Source organism: Engystomops pustulosus, chromosome 2, assembly GCF_040894005.1.
Source record: "Engystomops pustulosus chromosome 2, aEngPut4.maternal, whole genome shotgun sequence".
Classification (NCBI taxonomy): Eukaryota; Metazoa; Chordata; class Amphibia; order Anura; family Leptodactylidae; genus Engystomops; species Engystomops pustulosus.
Window position 1 is genome coordinate 216,253,095 of NC_092412.1, and position 21,631 is coordinate 216,274,725.

At 40.8% G+C, this 21,631-nt stretch overlaps 2 protein-coding genes across 2 annotated transcripts in view; one reads left to right on the forward strand and one right to left on the reverse strand.

The window, feature by feature from the left end:
- The window catches only part of LOC140119277 (apoptosis-inducing factor 3-like), a 97,663-nt gene extending 87,484 nt beyond the window's left edge, over positions 1 to 10,179 (reverse strand). The window contains exon 1 of the mRNA XM_072138126.1: positions 10,131 to 10,179. The gene's annotated coding sequence lies outside the window, so the exon portion shown is untranslated. The remainder of the gene's footprint in view (positions 1 to 10,130) is intronic.
- Positions 4,377 to 21,631, forward strand: part of TLCD2 (TLC domain containing 2) — a 29,685-nt gene continuing 12,430 nt past the window's right edge. Inside the window, exons 1-3 of the mRNA XM_072138127.1 lie at positions 4,377 to 4,892; positions 7,173 to 7,255; positions 10,738 to 10,820. Of these exons, the coding sequence (XP_071994228.1) occupies positions 4,723 to 4,892; positions 7,173 to 7,255; positions 10,738 to 10,820 (336 nt within the window). The 5' untranslated portion in view covers positions 4,377 to 4,722. The remainder of the gene's footprint in view (positions 4,893 to 7,172; positions 7,256 to 10,737; positions 10,821 to 21,631) is intronic.

The window sequence follows — 21,631 nt, forward strand, 5'->3', positions numbered from 1 at the left end:
TGCTCATCCTGAAGGCCACTGAGAGAAACCTTATATATAGTATTTGTCATCCGGATCCTATAAAGAAGGATTGTGATTATCAGCCGTGACACAAGATGAATCAAGGGATTAATCAGGGCACTTAAGAAGATTATGAGTGACCTTTATAACCTCACCTTATACCCTACATGAACCCTCCTCATCACACGGTTTAGTAGGGTACATAGCACTAGGGCAGTGTTTAGGTAAAGTATTCAACAGGACAGATCTCGGAAAAAGTGCCTCTCTCCCAATCATAGTTATTAAAAATTATAATATCCCCCCTTTAATTAGAACAAACCGCACCCCCCCCCCCCCCTCTAATTACATACATTAAATACAGAGCTTCCAGGTGAATTAAAGTGATGTATGAAGTATGCCCTGTTGAGTGAGTATATACAGTGATTCGCTCAAATTAATTTTAGCATATAAATTACAAAATTATGTGCATTGGTCAGGACATATGTACAGCAGCAGAAACAGAAATACAGCTTCAGAACTGAGCTCAGAAATAGAAATACAGCACCAGAAATGGGATCCATACCAAAATACAGCCCCCAAACTATTTATTCAATATGTACACACAACATGCAGATAGGACAGTGATGGCAAACCTTTTAGAGACCGAGTGCCCAAATTACAACCAAATCAACTTATTTAAATGCAAAGTGCCAACATGGCAGCTTTTAATTGTATCTGTGTCCTAAGGACACCAATACAGTTGAACGAAATTCCGATTATCATTGTAGCTTCCTTCCAGGGGACCCTGAACAGGAAGATTGCGGGGCCCAGAGCAGGAGCTCTAATAATAACGCAGTCTTGTCTGCACCTCTTCCTTGCTCTTCCTATAGTCCCAGGCAGCTAAGGATGTGTAGCTTTAAAATAGCACTGATCACAGCATGTCTTGGGTGGCCAGGGACTGCAGGAGGAGGTTTTGAGACCTGGCAGGGTGATGGTCTGGGTGCCCACATTGAGTGCTCCGAGTGCCACCACTGGCACCCGTGCCATAGGTTCGCCACCACTGAGATAGGACATTATTATACAATCAAAATAAATCCTCTGCTCTGTAAAATATTGCTTGCACATAGGATACAAAGTACAATCTTCCAAGCTCCTTTTGCTCTATATCATGCTGCCTGCAATAAAACACAAAGTACAATCTGCTTAATTACTCCCGCAGACAGGACACCATGTACAATCTGCTCAGCTTATCAAACTCTAAAACATATCCATAGCTCACAACCGTCCCCGATTCGGTGGGACAGTCCTAGTTTTTCCCCGCTGTCCTGGCCGGTTCAGAGACTGTCCCTCTCTGCCCCACCTCATCCTGGTCTTGACATTACAGCTGCAGAGCAGTGGAGGCATTGGTGCCAGGAGGAGGAGGGATTCGATCTCTGCTACCTCCTCAAATATCTGCTATTCTTTAGCACATAGTGTGAGGACGTAGCTACTCCCCTGGGTCTACCCCACCCCCTCTTCTGAGTCACATTCAGAGCCTTTGCAGAGGGGAGGAAGAGGAAGCAGGACTGCTGTGGGGTAATGAGGCAAGTAATAGTTTTTTTTGGGAGGGGGGGGGGGTTTATATCAGAAACTGGTGGAGAAGAGGGGCTACAATAACAGTAGGATGGAGAACAGAGTGCCACAGTAAGAGGAGGAAGGAGGACAAGAGGTCACAGTAAGAGGAGGATGGAGGACAGGGGGCAACAGTAAGAGGAAGTCAGGAGGCCACAATATGAGGACGGAGGAAAGGAGGCCTCAGTAAGAGGAGAGTGGAGGACAAGAGGCCACAATATGAAGAGGACGTAGGAAAGGAGGCCACAGTGAAAGTCGGATGGAAGACAGGAGGCTACAATATGAGGGAGGTTGGAGGACAGGAGGCCACAGTATGAGGAGGTTGGAGGACAGGAGGCCACAGTATGAGGAGGTTGGAGGACAGGAGGCCACAGTATGAGGAGAAAGGAGGACAGGAGGCCATAGTATGAGGAGAAAGGAGGACAGGAGGCCACAGTATGAGGAGAAAGGAGGACAGGGGACACAAGAGGAAGAGGAGGAAGGGACGGGCCACAATGTGAGGAGGAAAGGGGAGAGGGATAGGATTACAGAAAGCTAGGGCATTATCAGTATGGAGAGGACCAAATGTAAAGGGAAGATTCAATTAAAGCATTATGGCATAAATGGCATTATATGTTGCTGAGCTGAATTAGGGGGTATTATATGGGTCCATGGGGGGGGGGGGGGTTGGCCAAAGTTGGGAGGTATGCAATGTCTACAGATATAACAATATGCTTAGCTCCTCCTACTCTATAACATGCTTCTTAAAAATAGTGCACTATATACAATGCTCATCAGCATAATATAGATATGATGATATCTACTCTAACTGCTCTAAAACAGGCTACATCCAGAAAGGAGGGAAACCATCCAGAAAAGTTGAATAGAAACCCTGAAATACTCGCAAATGCTAGTGTATTGAGGTGTTATTTGGAACGCAAAGTAAAAGTCGTAAAAACTAAGCCCACAAGAAAGTTATGCAAATGTGTTTTTTTTACCACATTTGGAATTTTTTTCCAGCTTCCCAGTACGCGGCATGGAATAATATATAACGTCACTGAGAAGTAAAATTGGTTACGCAGAAAATAAGCCCTAACACAGCTCTGTACACAGAGTCCTAGAGGGCACCTTCCCACGTGGCGTTTGTAAACGCACCCAAAACTAAAGTGGGAGGGTGTTTGGCCAAAACACATGCGTTTCAGGCAGACCCCTTCTACTTTTGTTTTGGATGCGTTTAAAAACACAAGAATAACGCCATGTGCGAAGGCGCCTTGAGAGTGCAACCACACGTTCAGTTTTTCAGATGCAGTTTTTGATGCCCAAACCAGAAATAAAAATTAGTAAAATTAGGAGGAGCATCACCTTTCAATTATTTGTCTCAACCCGCACCTGCTTTTTGCTCCAAAAACTGCATCTGAAAAACTGAATAAATATTATTGTCTGTATAATGAAAACTTATAAAAATTTCCAATATACTTTCTGTAAATTCCTCATGGTTTTCTAGATTCTGCAGGTAGTTTTAGAGCGCATTCACACGATGCGGTGCGTCACATTTTCTGATGCGTTTTTAAAGCATCCGCTGATACGCAATGTGATCAAGGCTGAAACCCTTGGAATGCGTCAAAAACACATCCAAAATCGTGATGCAACGCATCCTTTGAATGCGCCCTTAGGGTGGTGACACACATGGCGTTTTTAGGCGGTTTTTGCGTTTTCAGATCGTAAAAAACGCATGCGTTTTTGAACAGCTGAAGAGATTTGCCAAATTACATGGTTGACAACATTGTGTTTACACAATGCAAGTGTTAACAAATGTATGTGTCAACAAAGTGTTTATGCATGCGTTTACATATACTTTTTGTAGTCGCAATGTTGACAACCATGTAAAACGTGACTTGTGGCATCACCCTCAGGGCATGTTCACACGTTGTGCTTTGGTCGCGTTTTAAAACGCTTTGCAACAGCTGAGGATAGGTGATTACATTACTATTTACATTTGTTAATGTAATGTTAACGCATGTTAATATGATATGTAAACTTAAATGTTAACAGTAATATAATTAGGCAAATCACCTCTCCTTGGCTGTTGCAATGCATTTCAAAACGCAATGAAAATGCAACGTGTGGCCGCGCCTTCAGGGTGCGGTTGCACTTACTGCCACGCCAGCAGTACGTTTGAGCACACCGTTATTGTTTACTTCGATTGGATAAAAATGTCACACAGGTGCAGGGCTCATAGTATAACAGAAAATGTGTGATATGAGGAGCAGTGCACCTGTGTGACATCAAATGACCATGGGCCGGTGTTTACCCACAGGAAGTAAACAATGAAGGGTCCTATCCAATGACAGCAAGCAGAGATCTAGAAAAACAGGGATTAATGCAGAAAGTATATTGGAAAATTGTAGAACTTTTCATTCTACAAACATCAATTATTGAAAGAAATGGGAACAACCCTCCAAGATTACAATTTCCATTGATCCTTCACCTTTTTTTTAAAAAAACACTTTATCAACAATAATCAATAAAACATTCAGAAAAATTCTTGGTTTATGGCTAAAATTTTTAAGTAAGTGAAACGGAAACCATTAACCATTCATTCCCTGGAGATAACATTGTGGGTGCAGCACATTGTATGAAAGTGTTGGTTTATTTCCTTTCTGAGGTTTATGTAAGATGAAGTCCCTGGTGTTGGGTGTCGCTGTAGTACACCCTGGGTGACAGTGTCGGGTGTCCTTCCCCCGCCCATATGACGGCTCCTCCATCCTTCTCCATTCATCACATAACGCAGCCTTATGAAACACAGGCATGGCGGCATTGGCCCGGGCGCGTCACGTGGCCCCCCATTGTATAACGTGTCCACTGGCTTATACAAGCTGTGGACTCTTATCAGTGCTATCAGCCTCGGTACCGGGAGCGGTGACGTGACCCGGGCTAATAGCGGGGCACATAGGACCCAGTGCAAAGTGTAGGAGGGTGTCATGTCCAGCCCGGGGAGGGGGCGCAGCATCACTCTGGGGATGGAATAGGCGGGGAGGAGCGGGTGACCAATCCCGGAGCAGGGACCGGCTTGTTTGTTGCTGGTTCCGTCAAGAAAGTTACACAAGGTTCTAAGAAGATCCCGCAGTGTCCGCCCCGCGCAGCCCGCTCTCCATGGAGCTCCTCATCACCGGAGCCTCCTGCCTCTCCTTCCGCCTGTTGAATGGGCGGCTGCACACCCTGGTCCCGGCGCCCAGCTCCGCGCTCCGGAACCCCTGGAAATGGAGGAACATCTGGACATCGTTTGTGCACAGTCTCCTGACCGGGAGCTGGGCGCTTCTGGGGTGAGAGTGGGGGTGAGAAGTCACTAGGGATCTCCCTATACAACCAAATGGCACCCATGGGTGAAGGATAATGTAGGGTTTATCGTACATATTAAAGTATATAATGTACAGATAGTATATCCTACATAACTGATTATATAGAGCAGCAGGTATGTACACATAGTATCCCCTACATTACTGAGTATATAGTGCAGCAGGTATGTACACATAGTTTCCCTACATTACTGATTATATAGAGCAGCAGGTATGTACACATAGTATATCCTACATTACTGAGTATATAGAGCAGCAGGTATGTACACATAGTATATCCTACATTACTGATTATATAGAGCAGCAGGCATGTACACATAGTATCCCCTACATTACTGAGTATATAGAGCAGCAGGTATGTACACATAGTATCCCATACATTACTGAGTATATAGAGCAGCAGGTATGTACACATAGTATCTCCTACATTACTGATTATATAGAGCAGCAGGAATGTACACATAGTATATCCTACATAACTGATCATATAGAGCAGCAGGTATGTACACATAGTATATCCTACATTACTGATTATATAGAGCAGCAGGTATGTACACATAGTATATCCTACATAACTGATTATGTAGAGCAGCAGGTATGTATACATAGTATATCCTACATTACTGAGTATATAGAGCAGCAGGTATGTACACATAGTATATCCTACATTACTGAGTAGAGCAGCAGGTATGTATACATAGTATATAATACATTACTGAGTATATAGAGCAGCAGGTATGTACACATAGTATATCCTACATTACTGAGTATATAGAGCAGCAGGTATGTACACATAGTATCTCCTACATTACTGAGTATATAGAGCAGCAGGTATGTACACATAGTATATCCTACATTACTGAGTATATAAAGCAGCAGGTATGTACACATAGTATATCCCACATTACTGATTATATAGAGCAGCAGGTATGTACACATAGTATCCCCTACATTACTGAGTATATAGAGCATCAGGTATGTACACATAGTATCTCCTACATTACTGAGTATATAGAGCAGCAGGTATGTACACATAGTATCTCCTACATTACTGAGTATATAGAGCAGCAGGTATGTACACATAGTATCTCCTACATTACTGAGTATATAGAGCAGCAGGTATGTACACATAGTATCTCCTACATTACTGATTATATAGAGCAGCAGGTATGTACACATAGTATCTCCTACATTACTGAGTATATAGAGCAGCAGGTATGTACACATAGTATATCCTACATTACTGATTATATAGAGCAGCAGGTATGTACACATAGTATATCCCACATTACTGATTATATAGAGCAGCAGGTATGTACACATAGTATATCCTACATTACTGATTATATAGAGCAGCAGGTATGTATACATAGTATCTCCTATATTACTGATTATATAGAGCGGCAGGCATGTACACATAGTATCCCCTACATTACTGAGTATATAGAGCGGCAGGTATGTACACATAGTATCTCCTACATTACTGAGTATATAGAGCAGCAGGTATGTACACATAGTATATCCCACATTACTGATTATATAGAGCAGCAGGTATGTACACATAGTATATCCTACATTACTGAGTATATAGAGCAGCAGGTATGTACACATAGTATCTCCTATATTACTGATTATATAGAGCGGCAGGCATGTACACATAGTATCTCCTACATTACTGATTATATAGAGCAGCAGGTATGTATACATAGTATCTCCTACATTACTGAGTATATAGAGCGGCAGGTATGTACACATAGTATATCTTACATTACTGATTATATAGAGCGGCAGGTATGTACACATAGTATCCCCTACATTACTGAGTATATAGAGCAGCAGGCATGTACACTTAGTATCTCCTACATTACTGATTATATAGAGCGGCAGGTATGTACACATAGTATCTCCTACATTACTGATTATATAGAGCGGCAGGTATGTACACATAGTATCTCCTACATGACTGATCATATACTGCAGAGGGCATGTACACGTATCCCCTAGGCAGAAGAGTTGGCACCACGGTTGTTATCGCTATTATCTCTACATCGGGACATTTTGAACTGTGTCACCTGGGCACCGAGGGCAGATGCATAATTGTAGTGATGCCCGTAGTGATCAATTAGACAGGATAGCAGCCTGTGCTGGTACATGTCAGCTGGAACGTGATCTCTATGGCATTTACCCTTATTTAGCCCAGGTAGCTGTGGGAATACTGAAATGTCACCTCCTTTCTTTTGGTTTTAGGTTTTACCTGCACCCGGAGATGGCAGAAGATCTGATCTCCACACATTCCCGCTTCTCGCATTGTCTCATTGCGGTCTCAATAGGTTAGCAGCTTTTCTTATTATATTGACATACCTCCCAACATTTGGGAAAAGGAAAGAGGGACAAAATGGCGGCACGCGTAGCGCGCCGCGGCGATCCCCCTAAGCCGCACCCCCAATCACTCCCTGGCCACGCCCCAAATTTTAGCCATATTAAAATAATAAAAATCATCATTTAAAAAAAAAAAAAAAAAATTATCCTCATTGGGATTTGAACCCAGAACCTGCAGTGTCCATGTACAATAGTAACACAGCGCCTTAACCCACTGAGCTATAACCTCAGTGATTAACAAGGTGGAGAATTTTGGTAACTAAGAACTATATACTGCCTTGGTATATAGGGAGGGATCTTCTCAGATTATTGTAATTATTGAGACTATTATTATTATTATTATTATTATTATTATGGAGATTATTATTATTATTATTATTGAGATGATTATTATTATTTTTACCATTATTAATAATCATCTCCATAATAATAAAATTTATAATAATAATAATAATAATAATAATAATAGTCTCAATAATTACAATAATAATCTCTGAGAAGATCACTCTCTATATATCAGTGCATTAGTCTGTGTCAGTGTAAATGGCAGATAACATGTCTTAGTTACCAGAAATCCTCAGCTCTGTATCACTGGGCTGATAGCTCAGTTAGTTAAGCTCCTGTCTATGGTGCAGAGGGTCCCAGGTTCGAATCTCAGCCTGGGCAAAACTTTATGTAATTTAATTATATAAAGAGCTTGTGTCTGGGGAAGACCTGGAGACCATATATGGACAGATAGAGATCTGAGCTGATGACGTGGTCCCTGCTCTCTCCACTAAGCCGACACTTCTCTGAAAAGGATTCCCTGCCCGATGTCTGCTCTGGAGAACCCTAGGAGATGCAGTGACCATATATGGACAGATCTGAAGTTGATGACGTGGTCTCTGCTCTGCGCTAAGCCCGACACTTCTCTGAAAAGGATTCCCTCCCGATGTCTGTAGAAGCCATTCTGTACTGTGAGTTGAGACTTTCAAAGTATTTACTATGCGGACACAGCGCCGGGACACAGCGGGACCTGGGGGGAGAATCCGTGACAATATCATAGCTGCCCGTGACGCGGGGCAGGGGTACAAAAAACGGGAAAGTCCCGTCAAAATCGGGACGGTTGGGAGCTATGTATTGATCTGTATCTGTAGGGTTCTGTTCACATTGGTTTCATTTGCAGATTTCATAATCTTTTCATGTGACAAATAACCCTGCATGCAGCACTAGTCCTTCCTGTGAAAAAATAAAACTATTGAGTTGTACAAAAACTTTGTCACATTTTATGCAGTGTTAATGGCCTGAAAAGATTTACAATATTGCACAATTTTTGGAATCTTCATATTTTTCACCTTTGGTCTTATTCCCCAACACTTATTTAGAGCAGCTATGTCTCCAGATTTTACCCCACTAAGCTAGCATCCTGTCAGTATAGTATATATAATTTCTAGAATTCCCACTTTTATGTGAAATCTTGCCCTTTTACCTATAAAAAAATTGTTCAAAGTCAAGTGAAAATGAGCAGAGAAGAGTCATATTTTGATGAGGCAAGATGACAAGTTGCAGGGGGAGCATCACTATCTTCGGTTCTGTAGCACCTAGAAACATGGTGGTTTTGTGATCTACGGAACTGGAGATTTAGGCAGTTAAAGTCACTGGGGGGATTCATTATGCCCTTTCCGCCAGTTTTCTGACCCGCACACCAGTTTGGGAGTGTCGGGATCAGGGCGGGCAGGGGGGCGAATGCCTGGCCCACTAGATTTACTGTCGTCTCCCTCAGAAAACACTTGGAGATTACAGCAAAAAAACACCACCAGTTTACACCTGGTCTACAGGTCTGAACTTGGGGAGGCTGCATCCATATTTACTACGATGCTGGAGACTCCTAGTAGATACAGGCGCCAGACTGCCAGTGATGGGAACCTTACGATATTACTACTTCTCTGCTAACTTTTTTTTCATGACTTAAGAGGAGTTTTTTCACAGATGAAGGGGGGATATTTTAGGTAAAAGAGGGAATTCTAGAAAGGATATATCATGCCCTACCTCAGGGGGCTAATAGTTTGATGGCGTAAAATCTTTGACTCTCTTCAAATCATTGGCATTATTTACAAATTGTGACAACATTTTTGCAACAAAGTCCTCCACTTCTAGAATCATGTTAAAGGGGTTGGCCACTTTATCTCATGTTTTTTGTAATATGTGTGTTGGGGGCAGGATATTAGATAATTTACAAATTAACATCTGTTAAAACTTCTGCTCTGCTCTGCTCTCTTGATATGTGAAGTGAAGCCTCCTGTCATCAGCCAGAGATTCCTGTCCATAAAATGGAGTCATGTAAACTCTAACTGTACATGAACAATTACCCTGCCAGGAATACTATGATAAGGTCCTGGCAGGGCGATTGCTTTAGGACAGATAACCCTCCATCTGCAGCCATGTTATGGACAGAAATGTCTGACTGATGAGGTAAGAGACAGGAGGCGTCACTTTACAGATCAAGAAAGCAGAAAATAACTTTTATTAGATGTATATTGGTAAATTACCTTAAGGGAAATACAGGATTTTCCAAAATGTATCAATACATTTGAGCCTTTTTAAAAACAGCCTTCTACCAAGCCAAGGGATCAGTGACTCAAGAAACTGAGAGGACTAAAAAGTAACAAATGTCAATTGAATACCCCCCACCCCCCCATTGGTTTGTTGTAAAAAGGGAGACTTATTGCTACACCATGACACTGCCCAATACCGCCGCACGTATCCTCTTTACATTGTTACTGTTTACACCCGACATGAGGATGATGGTATACAATAGGTCATAAGACCAGAAATATCAGTCCTTACCGCATTCCTCTGCCATCCCCTATTACAGTGTCAGCAGCACTTCCTCGTGATGTCTCCTTCTGACCCTGCTGAGCATGAATGGGCTTCATTGAAACAAATCTATGTTATTACACAATGATCCGTGGCGCAGGATGGCTGACAGGAAACAGAAACATTGCTGCCATATCAGACATTGGCCAAAAAAATCTGATTCCTCTGGATTTTTTTTTTTTTTACAGATCCATTGGCCTTGGTTTACATTTATTAAAAAGAAGTGCAAGCTGTTTTTTTCTCACAGTTTACAGTTTGTTTAAAAAATAATATAAAAATAATAAAAATCGATGTCTGAATAGGTTCGTAGAAAATAATGGACCCTCAGAGGAAATAACTGATAGCGGACGTGAGAAAAACGCTCTTAGGAATAAGCTTTTAGTTTCGGCATCTAGATTTGCTAGTGTTGGCGTAAAAAACACAACATTCACGTTTTTAAAATAAAGTAGAAGAAGTAGAAAAAATGAAGTAGAAGATTTTTAAGGGAAATTCTTTATGACCAACTCTGTTGTAAAAGTAAAATTTTGATGTTTAAGTGCATGGTCCTGATCCTAGTGAACGTTTGTTTTCTTTTTAGGTTATTTCATCCATGATTTTGTAGATATGCTACAAAACCAGAAATTGCATCAGTCCTGGGAGCTGCTCTTCCACCACACTGTGGTAAGGGATTGTGTCATTGTTGTTATTGCTTTCTAGTAGAACCTTTTATGTTCACACTTCTAACAGATGTCACCATAGGGTCAAAGCAGTATTGGAGGGGTTTTTTTTGCCAGATTTTTTATGTTCTGGCAAAATGCCTCTAATAAATTACTCTGCAAATTACACTTTCATTTCTGTGTTACATTACAACAGTCTGACAGTCCAGTTTTCTCTGAAGCTCATAAATCAATTCCCTTTAGATGTAAGTCTGGTTTGATTGAGAGGTCAGAGAGAAGGGGCTATATGTTAAAGGAGATATACCATCACAATCCATCATGATAAACCAGGGACACCTACTCATAGTGTCAGGCAGGAGGGAGAGGCACTGCAGAGTGCAGGCAAGAGAAGCTATTTGTGATTAGAGAATGCTCTGCACGACCATTGTAAACACCAGGACTGATAGAGATAGGTTGGACTGCCTGTCAAATGCAGAAATTTTGTTAATAACATTGAATTAGAGAATGTGTTATTTTGTTATCCTGTGTATATTTAAGAAAATTGTCTTTGTAAAAAAGTTAATTTTAGAATGAAGGAGGCCATGGATAACAAATATAAGAAAATCACCACAGTAACAGTGCTAGGATCTATAAGTAAGTGCCCCTGGTTTATACTGCTTGGTAAAGCAATGCTATTACCTATTTCACTGCATTAGGGATAACTTGGTGATCCAGAGGTATTATTCCTTTTTCTTCCCAGAAGTGTTGAGGGGGCTGCCTTTCAAGGTAGCAAAAGGAGGCATTATTTTCCTTTTAACACCTGGAAAACGTATTTGCATACTTCACAGAATTCCCTAGTGGAGCGTCTCCACATGCCTTTAAGGTGGCCTTAATTGGCAATGTCTCCTTAAGGAGAACACCTACTGTCTGACCCTTTGTGTTTCCAGTGAAGACAGAAGAGCTCCAATGTCAAACAGTGTATTCATGTATAATGCTGACTGAACTACTGAGTTACTGGGCACTTAAATTTTTCCATGGGGCCCGGCCACATTAAAAATTGGAGTACTTTTAGAGGGCCAGACTAATATACTTAACTCAGTTCTACTAAATACCTAAATACTGCATTCAGTAAATAACCTACCCCTACATTAAAAAAAAAAACAGTAAATAAAACATTGCAATGATTCAAAGCAAATATGGAAAACCTAATAACATCCTTATTTAATGATGGGGAGAGGAGTTCCCGCGAGCCAGTTGGGAGTGTTGGACAATAGGATGTGGCCTGCATGCCGTAGCATGCCCAGGTCTGCCTTCGATCAATCCTAGCTGTTTATGTACATGGCTCGGTTGGATAACTGGTTTTCTGATAACTGTCAGACAGAAGAGTTTAGGTGGAGTCACTAAAATGTCAGAAAAATTTCACGCCAGTGGCTCAGGGAATTTTTTTTCCGCATGTTAATTTTAAAGAGAATACCTCGCTGATGGGCGTCATCATTCAGTTTCCTGGTTTGCTATACACACCCTTGTCTCTAGGCGACGCTAATTCTTTACATTTATTACATCAGTTATGTGGAAAAGCACCCAGCTCAACTAGTTTTTCTGTATTTTCTACTTGCTGGAAATGGAAGTCGTTAAAAAAAAAAGTTGTGGCTTTTCATCAAAAATTGAGGGATCTGTAAAAGATTTGGTCTAACCCAGTACCAGCATATTTTATATAATATCTAATTATAATGAAAAAAAAATGAATAGTGCAAGGGTTCATCTAAAATCTTGCTATAAACTTCATTATGGAAAATGAGTTTATCTGTCTCGTGTTTTTGCTGCTTTTGTTCTCTTGTAGAGAGTAGATTTTCTGATATCCTTCTCACATCTGTCCACAGCAGATAGATAAGGGAAGGAGGCTAAGGATTAAAGGTTTTGTCCACTTTAAGGAATATTATTGATATTGTTTGTGTAATGAAAAGTTATCCAATTTTCCATTATACTTTCTGTATAAATCTCTGCTTGCTGTCATTCTACAGGAATGACATGACATGCCATGCGCCACGCGCCTGTCACATGACCCTGATTTCTATTCACAGGGAGTAAACAATGACATTTCCTGTAGAAGGACAGCAAGCAGAGATCTAGAAAACTTTATAATGGAAAATTGCATAACTTGGAGAACTTAGACAAATCATATAAATTATTTGCTGAAAGTGGACAACCCCTTTAAGTTCATGTCTACCTAAAGAATATTTCACTTGATAATTGAGCGCTGTGTTTAGATTAGACTATCCACTGACTTTTAGGTCATTAGAAACTTCTCCTTATCTATGAACAGTGAAGTACATGAGGGAAAGGTGACTTACTAACAATAAGAAAGGAAGGTAAAGAGTAGGAACAATTTTCCTTAACCCCTTCACGCTCCGTGGCGGATATATCCGCCACGGAGCGCAGTGACTTAGCACTCAGTGGCGGATATATCCGCCACGGCGCTTATGCCGGCTCGGCTCTGGATCAGAGCCGAACCGGCATCAGGAAATACGGGGTGCCGGCTGTAACTAATAGCCGGCACCCCAGTGTAACACCCGCGGTTGGAGTGGGCTCCGATCGCGGGTGTGTAACCCGTTAAATGCCGCGGTCAGCACGACCGCGGCATCTAACATGCCTCTGGGGGTCTTTCCCCCACGATCGGCCCCCCCGAACCGTTTTCGGGGGACGCCGATCGCTGCTATGGAAGTGCTGGGGTCCGATCTGGTCCCCGGCACTGCCAGTAAGATGGCGTCTGTGGCGTCTTACTGGCATACTGCCAGCCTATGCAAGTGCATAGGCTAACACTGATAATACCCTGCAATACATGATTATTGCAGAGTATTATCATGAACAAGCAATCACATGATTGCTTGGTCATTTCCCATGGTGGAAAAAGTGAAAAAGTAAAAAATAAAGTAATAAATCAATAAAAATGCCCATAAGCCCCATAACATATATAGAGACATATAACCCCAAAAAAGTCTAAATCATAACAAAAACCCCACATATATAGTATCACCGCGTCCGTAACAACCCATAGAATACAAGTAAATCATTATTGAACCCGTACGATGAACGCTGTTAAAAAAAACTATTGAAAACCCACCAAAAATTAACATTTTTACCTATCTTACAAAAAATGCCATCAAAAGTGATCAAAAAAACATATGTACTCCATAATTATACTGCTGCAAAGTACAGCATGTCCCGCAAAAAACAAGCCATCAACCAGCTCCCAAGTCAAAAAAGTAAAAATGCCACTTGGAAGACGGCAATGCAAAAATGATAGATTTTTTCCCACATTACGGTTTTATTTGACAAATTTAGTAAAATGTAAGAAAATATATTCAAGTCTGGTATCCCCGTAATCGTATCGTCCCATAGAATAAAGCTAACATGATTATTAGGCTAAACGGTGAACACGAAAAAAAAAAAAAAGTCAAAAATCCAGTACAGAATTGATGCTTTTCTACTCATACCCTCAAAAACGAGTTCCTAAATTTTCAACAATAGGTGATACCAACCCCAAAATGGCAACACTGGAAAAAGCATCTCATCCCGCAAAAAAAAATGCCAGCACATGGCCCCAATAACGAAAAAGCGAAAATGTATAGCCTACAAAAGGGACCAAAGAGGAAACTAAAATCCTGGCAGCTGCAGGTCCCTCCTTCCATTCTGCGCCTCGCTGTGCGCCCATAAAACAAGTAACGTCCACATGTGGGGGGTCTCTGCACTCGGAAGAAATTGCAGAACAAATTGTATGGTGGGTTTTCTATTTTTATCTTTTGGAAATGTGTAAATTTTAGGGCTAAATGAACGTATAACCGGCACAATTTGACTAATCTAAATTTCACCTCCATTTTGATTCAATTACTATGAAGATCTCAAGGGGTTAACAATCTTCCTAAAAGCTGTTTCTGATAGTTTGAGGGGTGCAGATTTGAAAATGGGTTGATTATATACGGGGGTTTTGATACTAAATATGTAACATTTCATTCAAAACTATTTATCCGCAAAAGAGTAAATTCTGAAAATACGGAAAATCGCTATTCGATTTGTAAGCCGAGCAACATCAAAATAAATTATCCAGACATTTCAAAAATTATGAAAATGTAAAGTAGACACATGGGAAATGTTATGCAGCAACTTATTTAGGTGGTAAATCTATCTGCCTGAAAATGTAATGATTTTGAATTTCAAAAAAGTGAGATTTTTCAAAAAATTCATAATTTTTTTCTTTTTTTGGAAAATAAACGCAAAACTTATCAGCCAACATTTACCACTAAAATGAAGTACAACATGTGGGGAAAAAACAATCTCAGAATCGTTTTGATAAGTAACAGTGTTCAAAAGTTATAACCATATAAAGAGACGCAGGTCAGAATCCAAAAAATGGGGCTGAGCCTTAAGCTGTAAAATGGCTGCGTCCTTAAGGGGTTAAGGGAGTATATTATGAAGTTTACTATTATCATTTGCACTATTCATTTATGTACTTTTGTTGAAAGTTTAGCTACGTTTTTTAAGATTTTTTTTTTTTTCTTCCAACTTCACCAGCACCATGCTCTAGACCTGCTAGATAACGTCACATTCAATGCTAAAAGCTAAAGATAAGCAAGGTATGAGGACTACATTTAAAGAAAACCTACCACCATGGATCTACCTATTAAGGTCGATCGTGTAGTGGGTGCCTCTATTGTACGTGAGGATGGCCCTTTTAAGGGTGCGTTTACACGTTGCAGTTAAAACTGCATCGCAATCAGCTTTGAGGTGGTTTTAGGTGCAGTTTTGTCAATTGAACAGGTGAAAGACATGAAGTGAACGAGTCAATGACATTTGTGGAGCAGGTTTCCCCTTCAAAATCAAATTCACTTGTTCAGTTCATGTCTTTCACCTGTTCAATTGACAAAACTGCACCTAAAACCACCTCAAAGCTGATTGTGATGCAGTTTTAACTGCAACATGTGAATGCACCCTAAGGGCTAATCCCCGCGTCCCCTTTTTCTAGCTTTTATTGCCCTAATATGCTCGTTTTCTAAAGAGGCTACTGGGGTGTGGAGTAGCCGGGGCTGCTATACGGTGCACCTATTCTACGCCCCAGTAGCCTCTTTGATCGGTCGCTGCTCCGAAGACGAAGCATACTGCGCATAAGGGCTAACCACATGTACAATAGAGGTACCTACCACCTGATATACCTTAATATGTAGATCCGTGGTGGTAGGTCTCCTTCAAAAAGTAGTAGATGTCACTTCTGATTTCGGGTTGCAGAGCATACGCGGCACAGTAGAAAATGTTTTGTAGATGGTTCCAATGGAGTGGGACCCATAGGTGGAGTAGTAGAACATAAGGACATAGATTATATTTACATGTATGTTAGTAAAGGATATTTGTGGTGAGGACAGGTGTCTGTACAAAGAAGAGTTAGTTATCTCTTTTAAGATACATGGAAAGAGAAGAGTCATATGTTATTTGCAATTTCTGGGCAAATAATTTCTGCACCATTTGCGGAATAACATATTTCAAACCATCTGTAAATAGCAGCAGGTATTTTTAGTATATGTATTTAGCATGGAAATGCAGCAATGTGCATCTGTCCTAAGGCATCCGTCTTTCACAGATCCTTATAAACTACAACCTGAGTGACACCTGGTACACGGTTCTGACTAGGACATCTGGGCTTCACTACAGAACACGATCACAGTCCATTGAAAAAAACGCAGTGATTGATCAGTTAAAAAGTATAGGCAGTCCCCGGATTACATACAAGTTAGGTTTTTTAGGTTCCTAAAGAGGGAATTTGGGACACCAAACAACCCACAGGACTGGACTGGTGGTTTAGTGTCCAAAAACGTGGCCGCAATGAAAAAATAACAAATTTTATACTTGCCTTGAGATGAGACCGCTGAGGCGCATCAGACTTGGCTCTTGTGCCGTCATAGTTCTTCAGTGGAGGTGGAGCGCTATACCACGGTATCATTGTGCAAGCACAGTTATTACAGCGTATGCGCAGTGAAGCCGCAATGTAGTACGCTGCCTTCACTGCACGGGCGCAGGGAGCACCTCGCCAAGGTAAGTCTAAAGTTTTTTTATTAATTAATAAAGGAACTTACTAAAGGATGAATTGAGACATTAAACCACCGGTTTATAAGGAGCTGTGGTTAGTTTGGTGTCCAAAATCACCATTAAGTTGAATTTGTATGCAAGCCGAAACTGGTGTATTTTATAATTGTAGCTCCAGACAAAATTGTCCCTGTGCCAATTGGATTTTCAAATTTTTTGCTGTCATGGGAACAGGGATCATCAATAAAATTGCATTGCAGACACCTTACAGCTGATCATTACAGCCTGAGACTATAGTAAAGCATCCAGAGAGCTTTGAGAGGCCACAGGGGATAGAGAGGTCCATCTGAAAGTCAAGTGTCCTTAAGTCGGGGACCGCATGTATAGCATTTATTGCTGTTGTGTATATCTGCTCTGACACTTCTGTCCTTGGTTGTCCTATGCTACGCCATCTCTTACTGGAGTGAGATTGTGAAACTTTGCTTCACTTTTAGAGAAAAAAAACCCTGGAATTAACTTAAATGATATTACTAACTTTTAAAAAGTAAAGTTAATGGTGTAAAATGTTTTCACAGATGAAAGCAAGGTCTAAACACAAATTTTCTTCCATCTTGACACTACTGTTAGATAAATCTCTCCCACCTGTGTTGTTTTTCTAGTATTTTACTCATTGTGGGAGATTTTCAAATTATGACCTATACCTAGACTTGTCATCACTGCAGGACCGATACACGTCATTGGGAGCAAAGTGGTGAAAACTCACTACTTCTAATATAACTTTGGGTCCAGTCCAAAGTTTTCTGAAATGACACTTAATGCCAGAGAAAACATCGCTTTCAGATATGTACATTGCAGAGATAAGTCCCTGCTTTCTGTATGGTTAGATTGCTCTGCTTGCCTTAAATCACCTTTTACATTGTACAGTGTGGCAATACAAATATAAGCTTTAGCCCTTTCTATCTATTACCCCACCTACAATGATACATAAGGAAACAAGCCCCGCTTGATTAGAACTGCCTGTACAATCTTTACAGTGATGCTTTGTGCTCTGCCAAACAAAATTAGACGTAGATCCTCAATGGCAGAAAACATCTTTACTTTTTTCTCCTTTTTTTGGATTTCTTAATTTTGACCTGGTTATTTATCACCCAGGAAAACTTTAAAGGGGTATTCTCGTCTGGGCATTCACATTCTGTCATATATAAACATTCACAATGTACCCGTGTGAAGATAATTTCTCATAAATTCAATCATATGGTCCCTTAGAAACAAGACTGTGTCCTTGGATACGGCCACTTCTCCTGGAGGGATTGCACAAGGAAACAAAAGTTTTGTATATGAAATGTTCTGGAGTTACTGCAGGTCCCGCAGCCATCCTGTAGTAATGAACGCTGAATCCAGGAGGTCAGGCAGGGCTCAATAGCGCCACTGCTGCCAAAGTGTGAGGTGGTCGTATCCGAGGAAGTTATCTCGTTTCTAAGAGACACCATAGCGACATTTATAAGAAATTTTCTGCACACAGGAACATTTTTTCTAATAACATCCAATTGAAGAAATGTTTACATATGGCAAATGATTTAATTAAATGCGAATGCCCAGATGGGAATAGCCCTTTAAGGTAAATTTTTCAGAAGTTTACCTCATTATAATTTGTGCCACATTTATCAAACATATAATAGTTGATTAATCTGGCACATCTTTTAGTTTACTTGCACTGTCGTGCGTCTGGGCGAAGTACAATATATTTTAATGGATCAATTCCCACACCAGTTATTTTAATGGTACATTATCCAGATCCATTAAAAAGTAGAGCTTGTCCTACTCAGATCGTCTTTCACCGATCGCTCATAGACTATGGCTCCTGGAGATCTGTTAGAAACAGGTGCCAAACAGAGGTAAATGGTCCATGGAAAAGGTAATGTGTGTTTTTTCACGGCTAATCTGTTTGTGTGCAGGTGGCCTGATGCTCTTGTTTTTATTTTTGGAAAATCCTTCCGTGATGATTATAGTGGCATAATAAGGAATAAACCCCAGTTAATAGTACATGGTGTATGGGTTCACACTTGTCTTATCTGTTGAAGATGTTTTTTGTTCTTAAATAATCATTTATAACAATGTCTTGGAGGTTATAGTCCGCTATGTCATGACCCTGCTTCTCACACCCCGGTTATTATACCTGGGCACTTGTTGTATATATTCTCTGGTAATTGGAATAGTTACACAACGTCTGGGATCAAGGTAGAGAGAGGATTGTATTCATTTCTCTAAAACACAAGCTAATCTGTTATAATTACTTGCGTTACCGATAATGTAATTGCCTACATCTGGTAATAAAATCTTTGTGATCTGTATCGGGAGATTGTGTTTGCTATATTTTTTTATTTATTTTTTTTTAAGCGTCCAACTCTCATCAAAATCGCTGGATTTGCAGCCTGACAGTTCAGTTGCACTTTCTTAGCTTTCGGCCGGACGTTTCATCCATCACATGCGAGTTGGACGTGTCAACTCACTTGTGTGTAAGCGGCCTTACCTTGGTAAACTCTTATTTATGGCCAACCCCTTTAAGGTCTATTTCACACAGCAGTATTTTGCATCTGTATTGGTAAGCAAAAACTGGAAGTGGATCCCACAGAGAAAGTATAACCCCTTAGATGCTGTGGTCACTACTGATAGCAGTTAACTGTTAAATATAACCTGATCATTGATTGTAATCTTTGATTGTTGACGTTTTTTCCCTCCCCTATTGATCCCGGCTTCTGAGCCTGTCTGTATACCATCGGGTATCTGTAGCGGCTAACTTAATAAGACATCCAGAGTTGGCCAACCTCTGTAGCCATCTTCTCTTCACTAAGCCCATAGTGGTACATAAAACAGCAATGCCTGTGTTCAACACCATCTATTGTACATTATGCCATGAATGGTTATTGTTGCCATTTTGAGTATTGCTTAGGTGTATGTATATAATCTTGCAACAAACATAACATGTAAAACAGACAAGGCTCCTGGTACAATAATTGACAATAGTAACAATAACTTTGGTGACTGATTACGTAATGTCACGGTTGTCACCACAGGGAACTAGTTTCCTAGAAATGCCCGACTATACTGAAAGGGAAGGTCCTGATCCTCGCCGGACTAGCTATAGTTTCTATATACATTCTTTTATTTTTAGGCGTGCGTTCTCCTGTTTACACGAGCCATGCCCCGCCACATTCTTGAGGCATCAGCAGATTTCCTGTACTTCTTGTTTTCCTGCCGCTCAAAGATCATATAGATTTTACATACGGGAACAAGATGTCCTATACCCAAATGCATGTGAAACGTGAGCTTTATAGCTGCGGATTAGATGGCCTCGGCAATAATTCTTTAAAGGAACGTATGCTGTCAGGACACATTATCAAACAGCCCAGCCTTGTTGTGTAAATCTCCATTATCACGTGCCGAATTCCTGTAGTCATGACCTTCAAGAACTCACACCACCCAACCTGTTATCTCTAATGAGAGGTTATGAAAGATGAAGATTATGGCATTGATGACGGGATCATAGTAGGTGATATCAAGCGCCTGGTGTCACATAACACCTTTTATACTGAACATCACTGTGGGATGTACAATGTCATATACAGGCAGTCCCCGGGTTACGTACAAGATAGGGTCCGGAGGTTTGTTCTTAAGTTGAATTTGTATGCAAGTCGAAACTGTATATTTTGTAATTGTAGATCCAGACAAAAAAAATTTTGGCCCCAGTGACAGTTGGAGTTTAAACATTTTTTGCTGTTATGGGACCAAGGATTATCAATAAAGCTTCATTACAGACACCTTACAGCTGATTATTGCATAGCTCCCAACCGTCCCGATTTTGACGGGACTTTCCCGTTTTTCGTACCCCTGCCCCGCGTCACGGGCAGCTATGATATTGTCACGGATTTCCCCCCCCAGGTCCCGCTGTGTCCCGGCGCTGTGTCCGCATAGTAAATACTTTGAAAGTCTGAACTCACAGTACAGAATGGCTTCTACAGACATCGGGAGGGAATCCTTTTCAGAGAAGTGTCGGGCTTAGCGCAGAGCAGGGACCACGTCATCAGCTTCAGATCTGTCCATATATGGTCGCTGCATCTCCTAGGGTTCCCCAGAGCAGACATCGGGAGGGAATCCTTTTCAGAGAAGTGTCGGCTTAGTGGAGAGAGCAGGGACCACGTCATCAGCTCAGATCTCTATCTGTCCATATATGGTCTCCAGGTCTTCCCCAGACACAAGCTCTTTATATAATTAAATTAAATAAAGTTTTGGCCAGGCTGAGATTCGAACCTGGGACCCTCTGCACCATAGACAGGAGCTTAACTAACTGAGCTATAAGCCCAGTGATACAGAGCTGGGGATTTCTGGTAAGTAAGACATGTTATCTGCCATTTACACTGTGACACAGACTAATGCACTGATATATAGAGAGGGATCTTCTCAGAGATTATTATTGTAATTATTGAGACTATTATTATTATTATTATTATTATAAATTTTATTATTATGGAGATGATTATTAATAATGGTAAAAATAATAATAATCATCTCAATAATAATAATAATAATAGTCTCAATAATTACAATAATCTGAGAAGATCCCTCCCTATATACCAAGGCAGTATATAGTTCTTAGTTACCAAAATTCTCCACTTGTTAATCACTGAGGTTATAGCTCAGTGGGTTGAGACGCTGTGTTATTATTGTACATGGACACTGCAGGTTCTGGGTTCAAATCCCTATGAG